The following is a 27,145-nucleotide window of genomic DNA, read 5'->3' on the forward strand; positions in this document are numbered from 1 at the left end:
TGGGGCTTCCCTTTCCCCCTCCCAGGGAGGGGGGGGGGAGCTGTGAAGACATGCGGTGCGGCTTGTGTGACGCCATGCTCGTTTGCTCATTTTCACTTGGGGAGTTTTGTCCACTCGTTTGTCTATTTTTGTAATTTTTAACCAGAATAGGGGTTTGTTTTGGGGCGCTTACCTTTCTGGGTGCCTGTCCCGGTTGATGGCAGATATAGAATGCTCCAAAACCACATGTGCATTTCTATAGGCCATTGCTCCTCGTGCCTCTCTGAGGGGGGCCAGGTTCTGGCTCGTGGTCCCCTGGTAGGCTTAGAACTCCACCCACATTGACTGATGCCAAAGTTAGGGATATCCATATCAGCCTATATAGCTCCGGGGAGCCTCTGGGACTCACCCAGAAAATGGTGTTTCATTACATTCAATGCTGTTTTTTTGTAATTTTTTGCTTTTGTAGTGAGAACAAACTTTCCATACAGTAAACATGATGATGATGGCTTATTAACCTTTATTTAATAATCTACAACAGGTACACCATATCGGTTTTGCTGCACCATACTGAACCAGAGTTTCCATACATCAGCGATACAGGAACGTATTCACCCGAGAGCTGTATCTTCGGCCAAGCCCTGAACATAGGAGCTTTTGCCAGTAAGATTAACTTTTGAATTAACTCCTTCAGTAGTAGCTTCATCAAAATAAAATTCTCCATTACACCACTGTGTGTTGAACAAAGTAACTTATGTAATTGAATACCAAAATGTGTTATATATGAAAATTACACATTTTGAATGGCTCATATCAGTCTTTCTTGAAATCTTGTTTTGGTAAAGAGGAGCGCCATGTCAGCCCGCGTAGAATCTTTATTATTAAGTTGCTAAATTCCCAGTCATTTATTAATTTTCATTACTTTGATATTATTAATCACTTTTGTAAAATGTTGACAAATGTTTTGTGCTTTGTAAATTGTGTGTTGCAAGAAATTTTGTAGTTAGGCCACTCAAAGATAATTTTAGTCAAGCCAGTTTATTTGCTTATACTGTAGTCTGAAATGTAGTAATACAAGCAGTTTTTCCAGATGCTAAATTATGGCATCCTGGCCATCATAATTATTGGTCATATGAATATAATGCTGAATAGGTTAATGAGTTTTAGAATTAAGAGACGGGTAGATCTTCATTAAATAAAGTTGAACATTGGAGTTTTGACGTACTTGTTCACAACAAGTTTGAATAGTTTTTCTGGAGGTCCCTGAGCAGCTGCACAGTGCTGCAACCTGTGCGCAACCATGAATTGGGGAACACACCAGAACCTTATGACCCATGACCACCTACCAGGGACCAGAACCAGAATCTTGTCTAGTCAACAAAGTGAAAGGGATCAAAGTTTGCCACAGAATTGAGTAACAGAACCCTCAAAAATCTAAAATGCTCCTAAACAAGCAACTGTTTGGAGAAATTTGTAAACCTGATACAAAACAAACAAAACAGAACAAAACAAAGATGATCATTACCACTCTGTCTGCATTCAACTTTAAGATGAATTGCGATTCCTGGAATAATAGTTCCGTGTGAGGACATTGGTTCTGTTTCATATTTTGCTTCATGTGTATGTTTTGTGCCACCGACCTTCCATATACCCCTACATTTTGCCTACCTTTTATCTTTTGATGAGTCCATGGATCAATGTTCCTGGTTGGTGGTCTGATTAACCAGGTTGTTTGATATGGCTGCTCAAACCTGACATGAGTTATAGCCTTGTTGATCAAGTATCCTCTGAAGGTGTTTATTAAATTCCAATTACCACCACCAGACAGCCCCACCTCGGCTCCCAGCCAAAATCCCAAGTGTGTTCTGTTCCTGATGGCGGTGTTTTCACACCTGCTAGTAGTGCTTCCGGTCATGCCAGCTTGCAGGCAAGCCCCAAAGCTTCAAGCTAAGTGCCAGCCATCCTTGGTCTTGATTGTTATGTGGGGGCCATTTGCTTTGTTGAATTGTTTGCTGTTTTAGTATAGCTTCACATGCATGTTTTTATTTTTGGCTTGTTGTGTGGGCTTGACTTGTTGAGCATTTTGAGCTGAATGTGCTCAGGATTCTTTTCCCAGTGTTCCCACTAATGCTGCCCTTGCACAACCAGAGCTACCCTTCTGGGTGTGTTTGGGAGTTTGCCCCTGTGAGGCCCACCAGGGTGGGGGTCTTGCCTTGGGTTATTGAAGAATCATGGATTCCTCTGTTTGGGCCCCCTTGGTTGGGGGCACTACTTGGTTGTGTTGAGGTGCACTACTTGGTTGTGTTGAGGTACACGGGGGTGCGTGTGCTTGTTTACATGGCATGCCACTGCCACCTCTTAGGCTGGTGGTTTAAGCTGCAATTGGTGTATGTTTCTCCGGTGAGCGTCAACAGTGCCTGGTGTTCCTGCTTGGTTATATTCCTTCAGGTCCTGGGAATCCCTCTCTGGATTTCTGGTGGTCCTTATGGGGTTGCCCCTTTAGCCCAACCTTGGTGTTTGTGAGTTTGAAGGGCATTGTTTGTGTTTGCTAAATGATTGTTTTCTGCCCCTACCATGATCTATTGGATCTATGAAGATTGCGACCTGAAGTCCTGTGAGGTGTCTTTTCTCTGCGTCTCTACTTTAGCCCTTCGGCTGTGCAAGCAGCTTTACCATGCCATACCTAGGTGTGCAAAAAATAAATTGCTCTGAATTTTTTTTTATTTTTTATTGTGGGCGAGTTCTTTTGACTCTTAGAACTGCATTCTTGTTTTTAATGATGAAGTCTGTTTTGATTCACCTATCTTTCTGTGTGCCTTCCCTTGGATGGTGGTAAAGATAATAAACTTTAAATGTAAAGGGTTCATAGGCCATTGCTCCCTGTGCCTCTCTAGAGAGGGCAAGGTTCTGACTCGTGGTTCCCAGGAGGCCAATAGAACTCTGTTATTGATGACACCTAGTAGTATGGTACTTAATCATTATAATAGCTTCAGGGAGCCTCTTGAGGTCTCATCCATAAACTAGCATTTCATTATAGTCAAAGCTGGATTTTTTCTTACAGCATCTGGAAACTTGACACATTTAGTGTGTGTGACTGTAGAGCACAATTGACAAATCTCCTCAGCTGTTGTATCCAGGGTTATATTCCCTGGTAGATAGCTTACATTGTCCCTGCTCCTCTAGAGTTATCTTTCCTGTTGAGTTGAGGTTACTTCCTCTACAGGCTGGTGCCATCCTGCTTCCAGGTAGTGTATGGGCTTTGGTTCTTCTGTGAGGTATGTTGATGCAGAGTATTGGTTTTAACAGTTTCATAGTGTTCCTTTGTGTCTCACTCACTATTGGAGCTATCTTCCTGAAACATTAGTGGATGGCATGTTAAAATGGTGTGGATAACTGTGTATCCCAACAACTTATGCCTCCCTTTGCTGAGTGACTATAAAAAAAGGTACATACATACAATAAATTTTTACAAAGATTGGTTGACTTATAGGTAGAGCTAGTACATACAATGCCTAAAGCCACTATTACGCAAAGCGTTTCGGGCATGGTTCCTGCATTGCTAAGATTCTCTCTGCTCTTGATCTCCTGTTGACACCCAGTGCCAGCAGTGAGGTATGTGGAATATACCCAGTGGGGGGTATATTGGATACCCCCCAAACACGGGGATTTTCCTTGGGCCATTGCTCCCTGCACCTCTTTGAGGGGACCATGGTCTGGCTAGTGGTCCTATATAGACAGAACTCCTTTGACTGATGCCCCAGACTTATATAGTGTATATCAGTCCAATAGCTCCAGGGAGCCTCTGAGGCTCACCCAGAAAATGACGTTTCATTACATTCAACGCTGGTTTTTTGTTTGATCTGTCCATGAATGCATCTAAACAGTAAGGAATGAGTTGTTGATATAGCTCTTATAAGAAAATGGTAACTTCAACAGTAGGAAGTTTGTGAAAAGTAAATGTTGTCCTACCTCACATTAGGGTTTCATTGGTTACATACATACATGCACAAGGAATTGCACATTTTGTATAAATTTTGTGGACAGTACATGACTGTCTCATAGTTTGAATTGGTGATACAGTAGATGCTTTGAACTTTATGATCATTGACAGATTTTTCACTATGTCCATTAAATATATACGTTACTAATTAGTTTCTTTTCCTTTACAGTACTTGTCACTATTTACGTTCGCTTTCGGCAAATAGCCGAGCTTTATCGTAACCATTCTTCGTCTTCCAACATTGTGAGGCTGAATCGAATGGGTTTCTTCATAGGCTCCCTTGCTGCTCTTGGTATATCAATTGCTGCAAATTTTCAAGAAACCAATGTGTTCTTTGTTCATATAACTGGAGCCCTGATGGCATTTGGCCTTGGCACAGGATATCTTTGGGTTCAGGTAAGGAACTAATTAACCTTTCCATGGTATTGTTGATCATCTGACTTTGTGATGACATGACTGGGAGGATGTTGAGGTGGAGCAGCTCTGTGCTAGTGCAAATATTCAAGATTGAATGTAATGAAATGGTTCTTTTCTGGGGGGAAGTCCATTCAGCTCCCCGGAGCTTACTAGGCTGATATGCTAATGTCAGACTTCGGCATCAGTCATGTGTATGGAGTTCTGTGGGCCTACTGGGGACCATGAGCCAGAACCTGGCCCCTCAGGGAGGCAAGGGGGGAGCAATGGCCTATACAAACCCCCGTGTGGTTGGAAGCATTCTATGTCTGCCATCGACCGGGTCAGGCACCCAGAAAGGTAAGCATCCCAAAACAAACCCCTATTCTGGTGAAAATTTTGCTACCAAAAGCCGAACAAGTGGATAGAACTTCTCCTAAAAGAAACGAGCAAATGAGCATGACGTCACATGTCGTCGCGCCGCTGTCTGCGTAGCTCCCCCCTCCCAAGGAGAGGGAATGGGGAGCCCCAGACCCCTGTGCCAGCTATCCACCCTTCAGTTCTAAGGCTGATGCTAGAGGTGGAGGTCATGTGCTTGGCTCCAGAGTTTCCAGCACTGTGCTTTGAGTGTGGTGGCTGTCTTCCAGGCGTGCGAGAGCCAGGAGTTATTCTAAAGTACTCGGGCTGCATGTGCCTACAATTATCGTCCCAATGTGTCCTTTAAGTACTGCCCTTGGAGCTTGGGGGCCACCTTCCATAAGTTCCTGGGCCGTTTTACTGCTCGGTATTTCGGTCACCCTTTGGGTGCTTGGGGGTTTTATCTTTCTTGTTTACCTTAGGGTAAGAGGCAGTTTGCACTGGTGCGGGGCGCAGGGTTTGGAGCAGCTTGTTTTCACCATTCACAGCGGCCGGCTCTGTTCCTTAGGGTGCATTGTCCTCTTGCGGGTTTTTTTTGTTCTTTATGTTTTTGCCTTGTGGGGGGTCTGCCTATTCCCCTTTGTGCCTGACTTGTGCACGGTTCTTTTCTGGTGGTGCCCCCTGCTAGGTGGCACCACCAGAAAAGAGTGGTGCCACCTAGCACCACTCTTGCTAGGTGCTAGGTGGCACCACCAACTTTCAGCTTTTAGAAAGTTGCTTTGTATTTGTGGGCGCCAGTTAGCAGTACACTGCCTGGGATTACCTGGGCATGAGTTCTTAAACGCTCAGGACCCTGGGAAACCCCTAGGGGGCGCGTGGGTCCGATGGATGTGTTCCCGGAGTCCCCCCCCCCCTCGCTTCGTATGAGTTCGAGGGTTGCTCGGTCATCTTGACTCAGGGTCACCCTTTTGGTTTTTGCCTCTGTCACGCTGCCTGTTGGGTCGGTGACACTTTTGACCTGGAGTCCTGCTAGTTCTGTTGCTTGCTGGTGACTCAGTTTACCCAGTCTCATGATAATATTTAACGGGTACAGGCGGCGCAGGCATTGCATGTGTGCTTTAGGTTGTTGCAACGTGCTAGGTTGGTTGCTCACTCGAATTCCTCGAGGCTGCCCCGTTTTGCCTATAGGGACCCGGACTTGGGGGTGAGGGTTCGCTTCGACCTTGGTTCAGTCCGCGCCTCCTCGTCCTTTCCCTGTTGTGGTTCGTTTTGGTCCCCTTCCCCCTGCTTTTGGCTCCGAAGCGTCTGAGGGTTTCGAAGTTTGGGCAGGGTTTAGATGGTCTCGAGTCTTGGGCAGTCTCGGGGGATACCCATTCTGGTGTGGTGTCGGAGGCATTCAAGTCCGATCTCCCTGCCGAAGCCTCTGCGTCTGAACAGTTTGCCCCCTTCTGTTCGATTTCTTCGGCTGCGCCGGCTTTTTCTTTAAAGCCCAGTGCTTTGGGGGATGACGTGGCCCCGGGTCCCGAGGAGGGGGTTCCTGGGGCTGGGGAAAGGCTGACTTGGGAGCCTTGGGACTCGCTGGACCCTGCCTGGGTTTTTCTACCCTCAGAGCGGGGCTTATTGTTACAAGGACTGGGGGTTCTCTTTTTCCCTCCTCTGCGTACGAGTTGGATTTGGTGTCTGCCCCTCCCCAGGTTCAGTTCCGTGTTCCCTTGGGTGCGCCGGTTCCGTCTTTCCGGAGGTTTTCAGCTTTCCGCATCCAACCATCTGCGGTGCGGGCGGCCCTGGCGGCTTACCTTCTGCGTGACCCGGATTATGCCTCGGTGATGGATCTGTTGTCTTTCAGGTTTGGGACTTCATTCTCTTTCTGGGTCCGTTACAAGGTTCCGGAGTCGTCCTGGCTGGCGGACTGTCTGGTATTCGCTTTGGAGGCTTGGCATTCTCTCTGTTGTTCCCGCACGCTTAAGTGGCACAAGGCCTCGATGGTGGTTCAGGTTTACCTGGGGGGCAACCTTGAGCATCTCAATGAGTGCTTGTTTGCTTCTTCCCTTCCCGGAGATGTTGGCATTCTGCAGCTCCATGTGCAGGTTCCCTTCCTTTCGACTGCGCAGGTGGCCGAGGATTTGCGCCCTCAGGGCCTCTTGGCTTTGGCCTTGCGCTTCTTTTCCCTCCTGGAGCTGTCTTCGCACTGGCTTGGGGAGGATGTAGGTGCGTTCGGGTCCGTTCCGGGGACTGGTGCCTTGCGCTCAGCGGCTCGTGCATTGGCTGCTTTGTTGAAGCTCTTTGCACCGATCTTGCAGGACGCGGTTTCACTGTTTTATGCTTTCCGGCTCGCATGTATGCAGGAGGTTCTTGCCTCCTCTTAGGAATCTGCCTGGGCCCTGGCTCTTAGGATGTCTTCGCCTTTTTGTCCTCTGCTTTTTGTGCCTTTGGCCGTGGCACAGTATATTCTGGCTTCTTCGGCCAGATGCCGTCCTATGTCGAACTCGTTGGTTCTCCAGGGGTACCAGGGGTGGGGGGCTTTCCCGGAGGGGTCGTGCCAGGGCCCGGGGTTCAGCTCGTCGTGGCAGGCCGCAGGTGTCAGTTTCAGGTTCAGCTCCGCCTTCGTCTGGTCGGCGTGATGTTCGCTCTGTGCGAGGCCCTGGGTCTCATAAGGGGCGCCGGCCCTTTCGCGGTTCGCCCTGTTGATGGGGCGATGGGGGGAGGCTTGCGCTGTTTGCTCACGCTTGGTCCCACAATTTGTGGGCATTTTGGGTCGTTTTCTTCGGCGTGCGGTGGTGTTGGGTAGCCCCTCCTTTTTCGGGGGGTTCGGGGCTGGTGGGGCAGGCCTCTTCCCCTGTGCATCGTCGAGTCATCTTGGAGTGGGTGTGCTTGGACGTCGTCGAAATGATGTCGTCCCCCAAATGGGTCTCCTGTCTGTTCCCAGTGTCGAAACGGGACTGTGCAGACCTGAGGTTCATTCTGGACTTGTCCCGTCTGAACCCCTGGGTTCATTGCCCCTCCTTTCGGATGACTACGCTGTCCCAGGTTCAGCTTCTGTTGGCACCGAGCTCTTGGATGGTATCTCTGGACCTTCGGGACACTTATTGGCACGTCCTGATTCATCTAGGGTTCAGGGAATGGCTCGGTTTTGTTGTGGGGCGTCAGGGTTACTGCTTTCGTTGTCTCCCGTTCGGGTTGAACCTGGCACCTCACGTGTTCACACGCCTTACACGGGTCGTGATGGCCCGTCTGCATATCTTAGGTGTTCGGGTGTTGCTCTACAACGACTGGCTGGTTTGGGCTTCCAGCCAGTCCTCTTGTCTGCTGGCCAGGGACTTGGTTCTTTCCCAGCTCGCCAGGTTTGGGTTCTTGGGGAACTGGAGGAAGTCCCATTTGGTTCCCTCCCAGGTTCAGACCTGGCTGGTTCTTGTGTGGGACTCTTGGACCACTTCCTTGTCTTTTCCTCAGGAGTCTCTCCTACCGCTGCAGTCCCGCATGCGCCTGTTTCTATGGGGGCTCCCCGATTCACCAGGCAGTTGCTCAAGGATCTGTGCGAGAGCCTGAACTTCGCAATGATGGTCTACCCGCTGAGTCGGGTTTGGCTTCGTCGGCTGTTCTGGTTACTTCGGGGATGTCCCTTCCACCTCTCTCGCGATCACTGGGTTCGGACCCCGGGGGCCTTATGTCAGCTGCTGTGTCGCCGGCTTCCTCTTTGGAATTTTTGGGGTTCAATGTATTGGCGCCTTCCCGAGCCCTTGCTCGATGTGTTCATGGACGCGTCGTCTCTTGGCTGGGGTTTTATGACCAGTGCTCACCAGGCCAGCCAGAAACGGTGGGGTCCGTCCTTCTGTCGAGCCCACTGCACAGTGCGGGACTTCGCGGCGGTGTGGTTTGCTTTTTGGAGGGTTCGGGTCGCCCGCTGATCAACAATCTGGCTCCATTCAGACTGCTCTCCTGTGGTTCATTGCCTGAACCGGGGGGGTTTGATGTGGTCCTTGGCTCTTTGGCGCTGGTCACTTCGGATGACTCGTCTGCTGAGTTCCCCGTGTTTAGCTCTCCTGGCTGTTCATGTGCGGGGAGTGTCAAACGTCTTGGCCGACGGACTGACACGTTTCGTTCCCCTTTCCACAGAATGGATAGTCGACGCCGGCTCCTTCCATTGGCTTTGCCAGACGTTCGGGCGCCCCGAGGTGGACCTCTGCGCATCAGCCTGGTTGCGGCGCCTTTCCCTGTATGTGGCCCCCTTCCCTGAATGAGGAGCCATCGGGGTCAATGTCTTTTGGCAGGACTGGTCAAGGTGGGGGGGGGGGTTCCTGTACCTCTTTCCCCCGGTTCAGGTGTTGCTCCAGTTGCTGACTTGCTTGGAGACTTACCAGGGGAGAGTAGTCCTTTTGGCCTCCTTGGTGGCTGGCCCAGCCGTGATTTCAGGCACTGCTTGCCCGATGTCTGAACCCGCAGGTTTTCCTGCGGTTCCACCTCTTCCAGCAGATCAGACTGGAACGTTACGTTGCTGGTTCGATCTTTTCCTCGAGTCTACCCATATGGTATTTTTTACTCGAATTTATCATCAGCTCTATGGTGGTCAGGTAGCTTCCTTGATGGTGTCTCACCTGTGGGCTTCGTCTCGGCAGCAATATGAAGTTTCCTGGCGGTCCTTCTGGTTATTTTTGCGTCTTTCTCGTTGTACTGTACTTCGCTTTCTGTTAGGGTGGAGTTGTCCTTTCTCTCTTGGTTGTTCCAGGACCGTCATCTTATGCCTAATATTGTCGCCTCGTATCGTGCGACGCTGGTGGAGCCGCTTCAGCTTGCTTTCGGTATTGATGCTACATATGCGCCATTCCGCAAGCTGTCTCTGGCATTGTTTCACCTCCAGCCTTCATATGTGCCTCCTGAGCCTTCCTGGTCTTTGGACAAAGTGCTCTCTTTTTTTTTCTTCTCTGTTTGTTGTGGCCCCTTCGGTTCAGGATTATTTCTCGTAGGCTCTTTTTCCTGTTGGCATTAGCCTCTGGGGGTCAGGTCGGTGAGCTTCATGCTCTCCTCCAGCGCAGGGGTTTTTGCTCCTTCGGTTGTGGTGATAGGTTTTTTCGTCTGCTGCCGTCTCCTTCTCTTCTGGCAAAGAATGAGACTGCTGCTTTCTGGAGGGGTCCTTGGGTTGTTGATGCTTGGTTGTTTAGGCTGGGGGTGCATCATGTTTTGTGTCCGGTTGTGGCCCTCCGCCGTTATTTGCACGCCACGGCTTCTTTGTCCAGGGGATGCGCTTTGGGTTGATCCGGTTTCCCTTCTTCCCTGTTCAAGAGTGCGGGTCTCCCAGGTTGTCCGCAGGATTATTAAGTCTAGCCTGCCTGCGGTCTATTCCCATGCCCATGATGTTCGCAAGTTTGCTGCTCTTGCCACCGTCTTTGGCAACATGTCCTGGGCTGACATTCGGGCACGCGCCTCCTGGGTAAATCCCTCAAATTTTTCCTCTGTGGGTAGTTAGCTCCGGGGAGCTGAAGGAGCTCCCCCCAGAAAACCAGCGTTGAATGTAATGAAATCCTATTTTCTTTGTGATTCCCGGAGGCTCGTCGGCATCCCTCCCTCCCATTGGTCAGCGTTTTTTTCGCGTGTTTTGACATTCAGCCTCAGAACTGAAGGGTGGATAGCCAACATGGGGGTCTGGAGCTACCTCTTTCCTCTCCCGGAGAGGGGGAAAGGGGTAGCCCCAGGTAGAGGTATTTGCTCGTTTCTTTTAGGGGAGTTCTATCCACTTGTTCGGCTTTTGGTAGCAAAATTTTCACCGGAATACGGATTTGTTTTGGAATGCTTACCTTTTTGGGTGCCTGACCCTGTCAATGGCAGACATAGAATGCTTCCAATCACACGGGGGTTTCTATAGGCCATTGCTCCCCATGCCTCTCTGAGGGGGCCAGGTTCTGGCTCGTGGTCCCCGGTAGGCCCACAGAACTCCATACACATGACTGTTGCCAAAGTTTGACATTTGCACATCAGCCTAGTAAGCTCCAGGAAATCTTTGGGTCTCACCCAGAAAAAGGCATTTCATTTCATTCAACACTGTTTTCTGTGGGGAGCCCCTACGGCTCCCTGGAGCTTATCGGGCTAATGTACTGTATGTTATATTAGACGGGACATTAGCTAAGGAGTTCAGACCTATCAGGGACCAGCGCCAGAACCTGGTCCCTTCAGAGAGGTTTCAGGGAACAATGGCCCTGGAAAACCCCTTTGTGGTTGGGGTTTTCCTTATTTGCCATCAACCGGGGTTAGGCACCCAGAAAGGTAGGCATAACAAAACAAACCCCACATGGTAAAAAAGTAAAACCAAAAACCGAACAGAGAGGTAGAAATTCCCTACAATCACAAGCAAACTAGCAAACATCACACTTTACTGCCGCGCCGATCGTCCGCACACCCCTCCCCGCCCCGAGAGGGGGAGGGGGAGCCCTGTACCTACCGCACCGGCTGCCAAGCTTCAGTTCGTAAGCTAATTTCAACCGGGATAGACGCTTCTCTGGCCTCAGTTTCCTAGGCGTTGTTTGCCTTTTGTGGCGTTCACTGCCGTGTGTTGTGTTGTGCGGTGGCCAGAAGTACCTCATCAGTGCCAGGGCTGCATGCGCTTAGTGGCTGACTTCCCTAAGTGCCCTGTGAGTACTGCCCTTGCGTAACAGGGTTATCTTCCCTGGGGTGTTCGTGAACCATTCCCATAGAGGTTCTTGCTGCTCGGCATTTGCCTCCCCCTTGGGGCCAGGTGGGGCTTGGGGCCAGGTGGGGCTTGGGGCCCATGTTTGGCCCTGGGTAGGTACTGGTATTGTGCTGGTTAGGGCGTCAAGGTGTTGCACAGCCTGCCACCTAAGTGGCGACCGGTTCCTGTTGCCTCTGGAGACGGTGTACTTTTGCGGGTTTTTGTTTTTGTTTTTATTTTCATTTGCCTGGTGGGGGTCTGCCTAGTGTGGCTATAGTTCCACTGGTAGTGTTTGGCGGCCCTCTACTAGGCCCCCGTGATTGTATACGTCGCAGAGGTTTTTAGTGCTATCCTCTACCCTCTTGTTATGTTTGGGTTTCTTAACCGGTTAGCAACACCTTGCCCGGGCTTCCCGTAGCAGTCAGCCTACGGGCCCTGGAAACCCCTGTCTGGGCTCAGGGGACCATTGAATGTGTCTTCCGGGTTCCAACCCGTCTTGTACGGGATCGTTGGTTGCTGTGCCCTTGTCTCCGGGTGACAGTCGCCACTTTTTCCTCCGTCATGCTGCCTGTTGGGTCACTGACACCTTGACCCGGAGTCTTGTGAGAGATTCTCTGCTTGTTCTCCAGTACTCTCCTGATGTTATTACTGTTCAGAGTACAGACGGCATCCGTGTTGCAAGCTAGCAGGGAAGCCTGCTAGCAGTTCTGGAGCGGTTTGCCCCTACCGGGGTTTTCTGCTTTTGGGCGGAGTTTTTCGCCCATCCAGTCTCCTTGCTTCCCATTTTTGCTGGCGTGTTTTCGTATCTTTAGTGTCAGTCACAGCCCCTGTTCTGGCGGCCATTTTCGTTTGCCGGTTTCCCGGCGTGGCCACCAGGTCGGCGTTGCGGTTTGTTTACATGCGTCTGGGTGTGCGAGTGAGCTTCTTGGGTGAGTTTTCACCTTTTTCAGGGGTTTTATTCTCCTGTTGTCGTTTCTTTGCTTTTCTGGTGTTTTCTGCCCGTTTCCTGTTCCTCTGGGAACGTTTGGGTGTTGATTTTACACCGGGTTTCCATTTTTGTCTGTTTTGGGTCTGGGCCTTTGGGTTCGGGCTCAGTGTCCCCTGGCTGTTATGCTTGCTCCCACACCTTGTCCCTCGGTTTTCGGTCTGTTATGATGACTGTTTCCCACGGGGTTCTGTCTGGGGGCTGTGCTTTGCCTTTCTGTGGTGTTATCCGTCAGCAAATGTGGTGGTTTGGGCTCCCCCCTGGTTCGATTCCGGGTTCCTTTGGGTTATTTGGTTTCGTTCCGGAGGTTTCTTCCTCTTGGGCCCCCTTTGTGGGTTCAGGGGGCTTTGTTTCCTCGTGTAACCCGGTTCTGCCTTCTGGAGTTCTGGGGTCTTCTTGGCTTGCAGACTGATTTTATTGGGTCTTGGCACATGTTGTGGTCGTGCTGGGACTTTGAGGTTTTGTTGTCGAGGTGGGCCTTTTGATGCAGTTTTGTGCCTTCTTTGCCTGGCCGGCGTGGTGCTCTCTGCCCACTGGTCGGCGACTTGTACTTTTCTTTTAAAATGTATGTGTGTGTGTACGCATGTACATGTGTACGCTGTGTGTGTGTGTGTGTGCACATGTAATTACCTAAGTGTAATTACCTAAGTGTAGTTACAGGATGAGAGCTACGCTCGTGGTGTCCCGTCTTCCCAGCACTCTTTGTCATATAACGCTTTGAAACTACTGACGGTCTTGGCCTCCACCACCTTCTCACTTAACTTGTTCCAACCGTCTACCACTCTATTTGCGAAGGTGAATTTTCTTATATTTCTTCGGCATCTGTGTTTAGCTAGTTTAAATCTATGACCTCTTGTTCTTGAAGTTCCAGGTCTCAGGAAGTCTTCCCTGTCGATTTTATCAATTCCTGTTACTATTTTATACGTAGTGATCATATCACCTCTTTTTCTTCTGTCTTCTAGTTTTGGTATATTTAATGCTTCTAACCTCTCCTCATAGCTCTTGCCCTTCAGTTCTGGGAGCCACTTAGTAGCATGTCTTTGCACCTTTTCCAGTTTGTTGATGTGCTTCTTAAGATATGGGCACCACACAACAGCTGCATATTCTAGCTTTGGCCTAACAAAAGTCATGAACAATTTCTTTAGTATATCACCATCCATGTATTTAAATGCAATTCTGAAGTTAGAAAGCATAGCATTGGCTCCTTGCACAATATTCTTTATGTGGTCCTCAGGTGATAGTTTTCTATCTAGAACCACTCCTAGATCTCTTTCTTTATCAGAATTCTTTAAAGATTTCTCACATAATATATAGGTTGTGTGGGGTCTATGTTCTCCTATTCCACATTCCATAACATGGCATTTATTAACATTAAATTCCATTTGCCAAGTGGTGCTCCATATACTTATTTTGTCCAGGTCTTTTTGAAGGGCATGACAGTCATCTAAATTTCTTATCCTTCCTATTATCTTAGCATCATCAGCAAACATGTTCATATAATTCTGTATACCAACTGGTAGATCATTTATGTAGACAATAAACATCACTGGTGCAAGAACTGAACCCTGTGGTACTCCACTTGTGACATTTCTCCATTCCGATACATTGCCTCTGATTACTGCCCTCATTTTTCTATCAGTCAGAAAATTTTTCATCCATGATAGAAGCTTACCTGTCACCCCTCCAATATTTTCCAGTTTCCAGAACAACCTCTTATGTGGAACTCTGTCGAAAGCCTTTTTTAGGTCCAGATAGATGCAGTCAACCCAACCATCTCTTTCCTGTAATATCTCTGTGGCTCGATCATAGAAACTGAGTAAATTCGATACATCGATATTCGATGTGTATACACACGTGTGTGTAACATACCTTGTGTGTATGTGTACAATGGGGCCTCGACTTAGGATGCTAATCCGTTCCCAGAGACGGATCGTAACTCGAAATATTGTAAGTCGAAGCGATTTTTCCCATAAGAAATAAAGGGAATTGAATTAATCCATTCCCCACCCTCCAAAATATTAACATACATATGCATTTTATACTTCATACAATGTTTTTTCTAACTACAATACAGTACCTAAGTTGGTCTTAGCTCTTGATGGAGTATGGAAGATGGTGATGAGCGGGGAGGAGGAGAGTTGTTACTGTTTGGAAAGAGAGTCCCCTTCCATTATAACATCAGGCAGTGAGGACCTTTCTGGTGTGCACTCCCTGGCATGTTTTGCCTGCATACCACTAAGACCTGGTTGTGGTTCAGTGCTTGTTTGTCTCGCTACAAATTTGTCAAGAGACATTTTTTTCCCTTCGTTTTAACATTTGTCTGTAATGATGCATCACAGTGTCATTGAATAGGTTAAGGCAACGGCCGACTGCAGCTTGATTTGGGCGAGTCGTTTCAGCAAAGGTTTGCAATTCTTCCCATGCTCCACACATTTTCTTAATTGTTGAGGAAGAGACATTCTGTACTCTTGTTTCTGCTCTACAGTCATCCTTACATGGGTTTTCATATGTTGAGCCTTACCACTGACTTTCCTGGAACTCATCTCGTGATATATAATAATTACTTTAATGTTCAAAATGCAAAAAATCACGCACAGACGCGGAATTTCTTATAGGCGCGATCGACACTAAGCGGGCAGCTGTAATAAACTGAGGCAGGTCGGACCGCGTGACCGGGAACCACGCGCTCGGTCGATCGAAACGTGTACCAACAAATATCGGAAGTCGACGACACCTTCGGATGTCTAGTCGCATTTTTCGATCAAATTTACATCGTAACTCGAAATTATCGTAAGTAGGGGCAATCGTAAGTCGAGGTCCCACTGTATATGTATATGTATGTGTATATACATAATGTGTATATGTGTGTGTGTGTACTTTTTCTTTCGGAAGGGGTTCTGTTCCCTTCTCTGTTGATGGGGCGCTGGGGGAGCAGCTTGCTCTGTTGACTCTTGCATGGTCCCGCTGTTGGTGGGCGCTTTTGGTTGTCTTCTGGCCTCTGGTGGCATCGGTGGACGGCTTCTCCCTTTTTGGGGGGGTTCAGAGCTGGCGGGGTGGGCTTTTTCCCCTGCGCTTCGTCATGTTATCTTAGTGGGTGTGTTGGACGTGGTCGATCCGCCCCATCCTTCTGGGGTTCCCGTCTGCTCTTTGCAGTCATGGGCCTTTCGCATCTGCGGTTCTTCTGGACTTCTTCAGTCTGCGCCCTGGATTCTATGCCCTCTTCGGAGGACTGTTGTCTCCTGTCCGGCTTCTGTTGGGGCCGGGTGCCTGGATGGTGGCCCTGGACCTCTAGGTCACTTCTTGGCACGTTCCTCTCCAGTTTTCTGGGACTGGCACAGTTGGTGGTGGGGCTTCAGGCTTGCTGCTTTTGTTGCCTTCCCTATTTTGTAATTGGCACTTGGTGCATTTATTTTTTTTGCATCTTTACCGGATCTTAGTGCCCTGTCTGAGTCTGCTTGAGATTCGGTGTCTGGCCTGCCTCGACAACTGGCTGGTGTGGGCTCCCAGTCGGTCCGCTTGTCTGCTCGCCAGGTGTGTGGTTATTTCCAGATCGCCGGGTTTGGTTTTCTGGTGATCTGAAGGCCATTCCATCTGTTTCCGTCTCGGGTTCGGACCTGAACCTTGTTTAGGGCTATTGGGCCACTCATTGTCTTTCCCTCCAGAAGTGTTACTGCGGCTGTGGTCCCACCTTCGGCTGTACATGAGGGGGTCCCGGGTTGCTCAGCGGTTGCTTGAGCAGTTGTGCGAGAGTCTGAACTTCGACGTGCTGGTCTTTCCGGGGGAGTTCGGGTTTGGCTTCGGCGTCTGTTTGGTTCCTTCGGAGACTCCCCTTCCGCCTCTTGCATTCGGTTGGGTTCGTTCCTCCGGGGATCTTGTGTTGGTGCTGCGTCACCAGCTTCTTCTTTGGGGTTTTCGGGGTTCCGTGCCTTGGCACCTCCCCGAGCCTTCGCTCGATGTGTTCATGGACGGGTCATCTCTCGGCTGGGGCTTTGTGACCAGTGCTCACCAGGTGGGCCGGGGATGGGGGAGTCTGTCCGTCCGTTGGGTTCACAGCACGGTTTGGGAGTTCGTGGCTGTCTGGTTTGTGCTTCGGAGGGTTTGGGTAACTCAGTGCTCTACCATTCAGCTCTGTTTGGACTGTTCTCTGGCGGTTCTTGCCGGAACCACAGAGTTTCTCTTAGGTGTTGACCTTGGGGGTTGGTTCTGTAGTGGCTCGTTTGCTGGATTCTCGGGGTTTGGCTAACCGTGATGTTCATGTCCGGGGTGTGTCCTGCGTCCTGGCGGACAGCTGTCTCGGTTCATTCCTCTGTTCGCGGATTGGCCAGTTGTCGCCGACTCGTTTTGTTGGCTCTGTCGGACGTATGGACTCCTGGCCATGGATGTCTTCGAGTTGGCGCGGTCTAGGCGTCGCCCATTTTATGTGGCGCCCTTACCCAACTGCGAGGCATTCACAGTGGATGCTTTTCGGCAGGACTGGTTGAGGTGGGGGTACCTGTTCCTCTTCTCCCGGTCCAGCTGTTGCTTCGGGTTCTGGCTCGGTTGCAGCCCATTCCCATGAGAGCGGTCCTTATGGTTCCTTGGTGGCCGGCCCAGCCTTATTTTCAGACGCTGCTTGATAGGTGTCCGAACCCGGGGCGTTTTCCCGCAGCTCCGCCTCTTTCGGCAGGTCGAATCGGTCCTGTACGTGACTGGTTTGGTCTTCTCCTCGACTCTTCGCGTCTGGTATTTTGACGCGGGTATCACCATCTCTGTGGTGTTCAGGTGGCTTCGTTGACGGTGTCCCACCTGCAAGATTCGTCTTGGCGACAGTATGACGTTTCGTACACTCTCTCGTGTTTTGTTTCACCTCCAGCCTGCTCATGCGTCGCCTGAGCCGTCCTGGTCCTTGATCTGGGTGCCTTCTTATCTTTTCCTCAGTTTGTGGTAGCCCCTTCGGTTCAGGTTTCTGCTCTTTGGTACTGGTGGTAGCTTTATAGGTGTGCAGCCTTTCTCTGTCCTGGCGACGGTCGAGACGGCTGCTTTCCGGAGGGGTTCTTGGGTTATTGATGCTTGATTGGTTTGGCCGGGTGTGCGTCCTGTGTTGTCCGGTTGTGCTTTTTGTCGTTGCCTGCGTACCGTGTCTGGGGATGCGCTGTGGTTGATCCGGTTCCCCTCGTTCCCTGTTTTCAGGGCTCAGGTCTCCCAGGTCGTCCGCAGAGTTTTTCATTCTTCCAGCCTGCGGTCTGTCTTTGCGCCCGTGCTGTTCAGACGTTTGCAGCTTTTGCTGCTGTGTTGGCGACGTCTAGGACTCATTTTGGGTGCAGGGATTTGAGGGTTGCACAGGTTCTTGGCCGCCCATTCTTTATGCGCGTCTGCTCCTGTGCGTTCTTGTTGTCTTGGGTCGCAGGTTGCAACCTGTTGTCTCGGCTTTGCGTTGCAGAGTTTGTGGCGGCCGCCTCCCGGGTTAGCCCTTTTTTTTTCCTTCTTTTTGGGTATGAAGCTCCAGGGAGCCGTAGGGGCTCCCCACAGAAAACCAGCATTGAATGTAATGAAACGCCATTTTCTGGGTGAGCCCCGGAGGCTCCCTGGCAACCCTCCCTCCCACCAGTCGGCATTTTTTTCGCGTTGGTTGAAGCTTAGCTTCCGAACTGAAGCTTGGCAGCCTGTGCAGTAGGTCCGGGGCTCCCCCCTCCCCGTCTCGGGGCGGGGAGGGCTGCGCGGACAATCGGCGCGGCAATAAAGTGTGGTGTTTGCTTGTTTGCTTGTTTCCTTGTGATTGTAGGGAGTTTCTACTTCTCTGTTCGGTTTTTTGTTTTAGTTTTTTTACATGTGGGGTTTGTTTTGTTATGCCTACCTTTCTAGGTGCCTAACCCCGGTCGATGGCAGATAAGGAAAACCCCAACCACAAAGGGGTTTTCCAGGGCCATTGCTCCCTGAAACCTCTCTGAAGGGGCCAGGTTCTGGCGCTGGTCCCTGGTAGGTCTGAACTCCTTAGCTAATGTCCCGGTCTAATATAACATACATTAGCCCGATAAGCTCCAGGGAGCCTCCGGGGCTCACCCAGAAAATGGCGTTTCATACATTCAACGCTGGTTTTTTTTTTGCGAGTCCTCAGTAGCTCTCTCAGTTATTGACTTAGTAGTGTCCAAGCCTTATGAATCACACAGGCCATAATGAATGCAGCTCCATTACTGAAATTTAGGACTAAAATGTAGCTTCCTCAAAGAGGCTAAGGATCTGAGGTCTCCATAGTATGAAGAAAAATACTAGTACATGTAACCACTAAAAAGGGAGAGCTTCAAAAGAAGAAACTACATTCGAAACATTTGTAATCCTGAAGCGAAGTATATTAACTATTCTTACTGGAATAAATGCCCTATAGGTGGCCCCTTTGGCATTTAGGGTACCAGACTTGGATGCATTGTTGTACAGGCATACCTCAGAATACGAGTTTAATCCGTTCCTGGAGACGCCTCGCCTTCCGAAAACTCGCATTCCGAAGTTAATTTCCCCATAAGAAATAAAGGGAAATGAATTAATCCGTTCCTGACTACCCCAAAAACCCCACATCAAACTAAATTTTTATACCTAATTTACCTAATTCATCTAAATAAACCTACAAAACTATGTTCCAGTTATTACTTACCTTGCTGTCGAGTGCTGTAGGCGTATGGAAGATGGTGAGGAGGGGGAGGAGGAGAGGAGTTACTGTTTGGAAGGGGAGTCCCCTTCCATAATCACATCAGGCAGTGAGGACCTTTCTGGTGTGCTCTCCCTGGGACGTTTAACCTGAGTGCCACTAGGTCCTGGTTGAGGCTCACTGCTCGATTTCCTCACCACAAATCTGTCCATGGAAGCTTGCTTTTCCCTTCTTCGCAAGCTGTCTCTGTAGTAAGGCATCACATTGTCATTGAAAAGATTAAGACAACGGCCTACTACAGCTTTCTCTGGGTGAGTCTGTTCAATAGTTGTTTGAATCTCTTCCCACATCTGACACACCTTCTTAATTACTGCAGAAGGGACATTCGCTGGTGCTGTTGGTGCTGCTGCCACCTCCTCCTCCACTGCAGAATCATTCGCTGCTGTGTTGGCTTGCTGTTCCTGTTGAAGGGCTAGGAGTTCTTCGGTGGTCAGTTCTTCGTTGTGTTCTTCCACCAACTCCTCCACATCATCACCATCCAATTTCAAGCCCATTTGCTGGCCTAGACTAACAATTTCCTCAACAATAGGCGCATCATTTATAGGCTCAAACCCCTCAAAGTCTAGTTCTCTCACACCTTCAGGCCACAATTTTCTCCAGCCAGAGATCAGGGTTCTTTGAGTCACTTCTTGCCAGGCTTTGTCAACGAGTTTTAAAGCACTACAAATGTTAAAATGCTCTCTCCAGAACTCTTTGAGGGTGAGGTTTGTGGCTTCAGTCACTTCAAAACATTTCCGGAAAAGTGCCCTTTCATACAGTTTCTTAAAATTCGCTATGATTTTCTGGTCCATAGGCTGAATTAGAGGAGTGGTGTTAGGAGGAAGGAATTTAACTGTGAGGAATTTATTGTATTTAGGCAACAAATCATCTTCCAAGCCTGGAGGATGAGCAGGAGCATTGTCAAGGAGAAGCACGGCTTTGAGTGGCAATTGTTTCTCCTGCAGATATTTTTCTATGGCAGGGCACAGCACTTCATTCACCCACTCCGAAAAAATAAGCCTAGTCACCCATGCTTTTTTATTAGACTTCCACATCACACACAAATGGGTTTTCTGCACATTATACTGTTTGAAAACCCTTGGATTTTCAGAATGATACACTAGCAAGGGTTTAATTTTCAAATCGCCACTCGCATTTCCACACAGCACAAGCGTAAACCTATCTTTCATAGGCTTGTGTCCAGGCAAGGATTTTTCCTCCTTGGTAATGTATGTCCTCTTAGGCATTCTTTTCCAAAACAGTCCTGTTTCATCACAATTAAACACTTGTTGCGGTAGGTATCCCCCAGTCTCTGCAAACTCTTTAAATTCGTCAATAAATCGTCCAGCGGCTGGTTAGTCTGAGCTGGCTGCCTCCCCATGCCTTGTAACACTATGGATACCACTTCTCTTTCTAAATTTTTCAAACCAGCCCCTGCTTGCCTTAAACTCTTTCTTATCTGCATCACTCGTTGCAGGGGTCTTCTTTAGAAGGTCTTCGTGCAACACCCTGGCTTTCTCACAAATAATGGCCTCCGAAACACTATCACCCCTCAGCTCCTTGTCGTGTATCCAAATTAATAACAACTTTTCCACTTCTTCAAGTATTTGTGGTCTTTGTGCCGTTAATGTTCTTACTCCTTTTGCCACATTAGCACCCATAATCTTATTTTTTTCTTAAGTATAGTGCATATTGTTGATGTGGCTTTGTTGTACTGCCTACAAAGTTCAACAACACGTGTACCGTTCTCATGCTTCCGAATGATCTCTTGTTTCTCCTCTATTGTCATCCTCACATGAGCTTTCTGGCCTTTATCCTTACCACTGGCTTTCTTGGGACTCATGGTGAGATATATAATAACAAATTGTATAGACAAATCACCAAAAATCCAACAAAACACTGAAAATCCGCGAGAAGAATTGATGTGGGGGTAGTCACTGAGCGCGAGACAATGGTAAACTGAGGGGCAGCGGGGCAGAGGGGCGACGATCGCCGAACCACCACGCGCTAGGTCGGCCTGTACGCGTATCAACAAACTCGCGTCCCGAAGTAACCATCGCCTTCCGAGACAAATTTTTGGAGTAAATACTGCTCGCCTTCCGAAAACCTCGCATACAGGGACAATCGCATTCCGAGGTACCACTGTATTCCATCTCGTCTAAGTTTGTCCCCTCCTCGTCCTCTCCCTGCTGGTGTGGTTCAACCAGTATTTGATCTTTTCCCTTAGGCTGAATCTAGAACAAAACAGGCAAAACATAGAAAATTGCGTGTGAAGCAGAACGCCAACATCCTGGGAAAGAGCGGTGGCGAACAGGCAAGCATGAAGGGGCTCAAAACGGAAACTCCACCAACACCTGAAGCATGCTTGCAACCTCATGCCACTTAAGTGTAAGGGTCTGGTAAAAACTGCTCCAGGATTTATGAGAGAACAAAGGATTGATTGTCCACTATCTAGGACGACTCCGGAACCTCATAACACACCCAATAGGGGGGGAAGAGGACCCAAATTCAAAAGAGGCCAGGTCCATCGGAGAGACATAAATGGGGTTACACAGGAGGCATGTAAAAAAATGCCTCACGAGCCTCTGAAGGGGAAACCCGCAAGGAAAGAAACCTCTGGAAGAATTTCCCCCAGTGTACTCAAAGACAACCAGAAGTGAACCTCAAATCCAACTCATACAGGGGGGGGGGGGTAATATGAAAATCTCTCCCCCACGAAGGAACCACGAAGGGTCAAAGGGGACACAGCCCCAGTTTAGACTCTCCCCCATTCCCTGGAAACTGCAGTCAAGTGTCCTAGGGCAGAGCCATCATTCACACCGACTGCCCAGAAAAGACAGGCGGAGTTCAGGGGTCAGCTGGCAAGAAGGCCTAGAAGCCTTAGCGAGACCTAGGGGCTCAACTATTTTCACACTCGAATCAGAATGAGCAATCCCCGGAGCCGCCCAAGCTGCATCCTGAACTAAATCCTGTGCCAGACCTGAACCCTGAAATGTTTCGGGGCCAGAAGCAGGAAGGAAAGACTAGAGGGAGAGTGACACATGCCCGATAGGGAAGGAAGAGGTGTGGACGGAGCCAAGAATTGAGCAACACCTCCCAATTCAGGTCCTTAAAACCCGAGTGGGATAGCTTCAGAGCTGTCCCACTTGTCCTTCTAAACAGGTAGAATCTAGACTGCTGTAACACAGAAAATGTCTCATGCAGAGCGGTTGCTGCCTGATCAGCCCAAGCATCATCAGGAGGGCTAGTAAGAAAAGCAATGTGACGGGAGCACTCCTCACACGACTCTGGGTTAAAGGTGTCACCGATCCAACAGGCAGCATGGCAGAGGCAGAATGAACAAACATCACTACGTGGCATTGACAATGTACATCCCTCAAGCACTCATAAAGCAAAAGCGGGCTCGTGGAAAACATCCATGACCTGCGAGGCCACAAGGAATTACCATGGCCTGAAGGGTACAATCCAAACAGGGCACCCAGGCACTAGGACACTACTATGGTACTCTCAAAAAGGGCTATGTAAATTAACTCAGCCTAGCTAAGATGACAGCTGGGAAAACCTACTTCGGCTCGCTGAATTGCCGCACACATAAAACCCAGTGCATCCCATCAGCCAAAATGCTCCAACTGGAAAGAAATGGAAGCCAAAGTCACCATACTCCAAGGCAAAGGCAACAAGCAAGGTGAACCTCTAAAGGAGGATCCCCCGGACACTCCAGGGGGCCATTGTTCTACGTGTCTGATGGCACCTAGTAGATGGCACCCACATCCAAGATGGTAGCTTCAGAAAGCCATAAGTGGCTCTCCCAAGAAAAAGATGTTTCATTACATTCAATGCAGGGTTTTTGCTTTACAGGTTTGTTTACAGCTTTACAGGTAAAGCCCGCCCTTGGTAGGGATACAGCCAAAAAATAGTATTGCCACCTATTTAAGTAGCTAAGGAAGGTTAAGTAGCTGGGTTTTGTATGATATTTTGTAATAGATTTAGTATCAAGGCTTCATACTCAATTGTATAAGTTACCGCATGTAACATATTGCTTATTAAAGTTTTGGTAGTACAGTAGTAATAACAAATTATTGTTTTTTATCGAAACTGTATAACTTGCATTTTCTTCCCATAGGCAATGTGCTCGTATGAGACTCATCCACTTGTCAACAGTTTGGCAATGGCCCACATGCGGCTAGTGTTGGCTGTGGTGGCAGCAGTGTTCTTTTTGACAGGGTGTGTGTGTGCCAGCATTGCCCACGCTCAGTTTAATGGTAAGATTGTGAAGATCCACAATGTTTAGTTATGGCATGCATGTATGTAACTCCTGGAGATACTTTGCTTTCTTAATTTATTAACATTGGGTGTACAGTAATCCCTCACTTGTTGTAAGTTTCATACTTGACAAGTGACTTTTCTGGGGAGAGCCCCTTCGACTCCCGGAGCTATCCAGGCTGATATGTATCTCTTTAGAATTTGGCATCAGTCGATGTGGGTGGAGTTCTAGGTCTGCCAGGGACCATGAGCCAGAACCTGGCCCACCACAGAGAGGCACCAGGAGCAATGGCCTATAGAAATGCACATATGATTTGGAACATTCTATAATTGCCTTCGACCAGGACAGGCACTCAGAAACAAATCCCTATTCTGGTTAAAAACAACAAAAATAGACAAATGAGTGGATAGAGCTCCCCAAATGAAAACGAGCAAATGAGCATGACGTCCACGAGCTGCACTGCATGTCTGTGCAGCTCTCCCCTTCCCGGGAGGGGGAGCCCCAGACTCCTGTGCCGGCGATCCACACCAGTTCGTCGGCTGGTGTGAAACGGCATGGTGTTCGCATCAGTGTGGTCGAGGCATCTTCCGGTATATGTGGCACCCTTCCCCGACTGTGAGGCCATCAGGATTGAAGCCTTCCGGCAGGACTGATCAAGGTGGGGGTTCCTGTACCTCTTTGTCCCTGGTTCAGCTGTTGCTCCAGGTCCTAGCTCACTTGGAGACTTACTAGGGGCGAGTAGTCCTCTTGGCCCCATGGTGGCCAGCCCAGTCTTGGTTTCAGGTAATGGTTGCCTGGTGTCCAACCCCGGGGTTTTTCTGCGGCTCCGCTTCTTTCAACAGATCGGTCTGTTCCGTTATGAGACTGGTTCGCTCTTCCTTGAATCTTCGCATCTGGTATTTTAGACTCGAGTCTATCACCATCTGTATGGTGATCAGGTGGCTTCCTTGTTAGTGTCCCACCAGTGGGCTTCGTCTCGGTGGCAGTATGAAGTTTACTGGCGGTACTTCCATTTCTTCTTGCGTCTTCGTCGTTGTCCGTTCTATCGGTCGCCCGTTCTTTGTGCTTGTGTCTGCTCCTGTGCGTTCTTGTGTTGCCTTGCGTCACAGGTTGCAGCTTGTTTTCTCGGCTTCGCATTGCAGAGTTTGTGGCGGCCGCCTCCCAAGTCAGCCCTTTCTTTTCCTTCTCTTTGGGTATGAAGCTCCAGGGAGCCGTAGGGGCTCCCCACAGAAAACCAGCGTTGAATGTAATGAAACGCCATTTTCTGGGTGAGCCCTCGGAGGCTCAATGGCAACTCTCCCTCCCACCAGTCGGCGTTTTTTTCGTGTTGGTTGAAGCTTAGCTTCCGAACTGATGCTAGGCAGCCGGCACGGTGAAGTTCAGGGCCCCGCCTTTCCCTCTCGGGGCGGGGAGGGCTGTGCGGACGATCAGAGCGGCAGTAAAGTGTGATGTTTGCTTGTTTCCTTGGGAGTGTAGGGAGTTTCTACCTCTATGTTTGGTTTTCTGTTTTAGTTTTTTACCATGTAGGGTTGTTTTGTTATGCCTGCCTTTCTGGGTGCCTAACCCCGGTCGATGGCAGATAAGGAAAACCCCAACCACAAGGGTGTTTTCCAGGGTCATTGCTCCCTGAAGCCTCTCTGAAGGAGCCAGGATCTGGCTCATGGTCCCTGGTAGGTCTGAACTCCATAGCTAATGTCCCGGTCTAATATAATAAACATTAGCACGATAAACTTCAGGGAGCCTCTGGATCTCACCCAGAAAATGGCGTTTCATTACATTCAACGCTGGTTTTTTACATTTAGTTTTGTTAGCCCTCAAACTGAGGGTTAATATTCTGTATCTATCCCTACATACGGATAAAAAAAGTTCTCCAAAATAGGTTTTTTCTTATCACATTGTTTAAACCATCCATGAAGCTCAAATATCGTAAATTGAAGTCTTTATGTACCATGGTTTAGGTGTAGTGGAGTCATGAAGATTACAATTTCTGTGGGGAGCCCCTACGGCTCCCTGGAGCTATCGGGCTAATATGTGATACATTAGACCAGGGCATTAGTTTATGGAGTGCAGCCTACCAGGGACCACGAGCCAGAACCTGGGCCCCCCTCCCCCCTCAGAGAGGTGCAGGGAGCAATGACCCTGGAAAACCCCCTGTTGTTGGGGGATTTCCTTATCTGCCATCGACCAGAGTTAGGCACCTAGAAAGGTAGGCATAACAAAACAAATTCCACATGGTAAGAAAATTACAACTAAGAACTGAAAAGAGAGGCAGAACTCCCTCCAATCCCCAAAAACAAGCAAATGTGACACTCCACTGCTGCATCACTTGTCCGTTCAGCCCTCCCATCCTCGAAAGGGGGAGTGGGGAGCTCTGGACCTCCACGCTCCGGCTATCTAGCACTCCAGTTTGTTCGCTAATGTGGTCCAGGGCAGACGTCTTTTCTGGCCTTGAATTCCAAAGTGGTGTTTTGCCTTTGTGGTTACCTCAGCAGTGTTCTTGTGTGTGTGGTGGTCAGATGTCCTCAACAATACTGGGGCTGCATCCTTCCCTAGGCTCCTCGTGAGTACTGCCCTTGCGTGTTAGGGTTCTTCTCCCTGGTGTGTTCGAAAACCCATTTCCGTAGGGGTTTCTGGAGTGGAGCCCTGTCGGCTCCCCGGAGCTATCCAGGCTGATATGCATCTCATTAGAATTTGGCATCAGTCGACGTGGGTGGAGTTCAAGGCCTGCCAGGAACCACAAGCCAGAACCTGGCCCCCCTCAGAGAAGCGCAAGGAGCATTGGCCTATAGAAATGCACATGTGATTTGGAGCATTCTACATTCTGCATTTGGAGCATCTGCCATCGACCGGGACAAGCACCCAAAAAGGTAAGCGCCCCAAAACAAACCCCTATTCTGGTTAAAAACAATGACAATAGACAAACGAGTGGACAGAACTCCCCAAATGAAAACGAGCAAACGAGCATGTCACAAGAACCTTGAAGCATGTCTACGCAGCTACCTCTTCCCAGTAGGGGGAAGGGGAAGCCCTAGACCCCCGCGCTGGCGATCCACACCTCAGTTCTTCAGCTGATGTGATCCGGCATGGTCGTATGGCTCCAGCTCCAGAATCTTGTGTTGTGCTGTCCTCTAGTTCAGTACTGCTCTTACGGTGGCGTTCGAGCTGGGAGTAATATTCACAGGTACTCGGGCTGCATGTGCTTAGAGTCACCTTTCCTGAGTGCCCTGTACGTACCGCCCTTGGGGCTTGGGGTTACCTTCCACAAGTTACTTTGAGTCTACCTCTTTTAGTCTTTTGCTGCTCGGCGATTAACCATCCCGAGTGTTTTGGGGGTTTCCGCCCTTGTTTACCTTGGGGTAAGTAGTAGTTATTGCACTGGTAGGGGTGCAAGGTACTGTGCAGCTAGTTTTTACCTATAACAGCGGCTGGCTCTGTTTCTTCTGGGTACACCGCTTGCGAGGTTTTCCTTTTTTTTGTTTTTGTCTGGTGGTGGGGGGGGGGGGTCTGCTTTGGTGTCCCTTGCCCTGTTATACTAGGGGTTTGCTTTTTGTTTGGTGGTACCCCTGCTTTGCCCTCGTGACTGGATACGTCCCGGGGGTTCAGCATTAGCAGTTTTGTTTGGTAACTTTGGGTGCCAGTTAGCAGTACCCTACCTGGGCTTACCCTTAGCAGTAACAGTTTAGGAGCCCTGGGAAACCCCGCGGGGGCATTCGGGTACGATGGATGCAACTTCTGAGTCTCCTCTCACATTGTGCGAATTAAGGGTTGCTCTGCCCTCTTGTCTCAGGGCGACGCTCATTGTTTTTGCCTCTGTCATGTTGCCTGTTGGGTCTGTGACACCTTCGACCCTG

At 49.3% G+C, this 27,145-nt stretch overlaps 1 protein-coding gene across 2 annotated transcripts in view; it reads left to right on the forward strand.

Annotated features, from left to right (window-relative positions):
- LOC123756089 (DNA damage-regulated autophagy modulator protein 2) overlaps window positions 1-27,145 on the forward strand; it is a 72,462-nt gene that overhangs the window by 26,830 nt on the left and 18,487 nt on the right. For both annotated transcript variants that reach the window (XM_045739077.2, XM_045739078.2), the window contains exons 3-5: window positions 521-642; window positions 4,149-4,375; window positions 23,154-23,292. In XM_045739077.2, the coding sequence (XP_045595033.1) occupies window positions 521-642; window positions 4,149-4,375; window positions 23,154-23,292 (488 nt within the window). The remainder of the gene's footprint in view (window positions 1-520; window positions 643-4,148; window positions 4,376-23,153; window positions 23,293-27,145) is intronic.

Source organism: Procambarus clarkii, chromosome 36, assembly GCF_040958095.1.
Source record: "Procambarus clarkii isolate CNS0578487 chromosome 36, FALCON_Pclarkii_2.0, whole genome shotgun sequence".
Taxonomy (NCBI): Eukaryota; Metazoa; Arthropoda; class Malacostraca; order Decapoda; family Cambaridae; genus Procambarus; species Procambarus clarkii.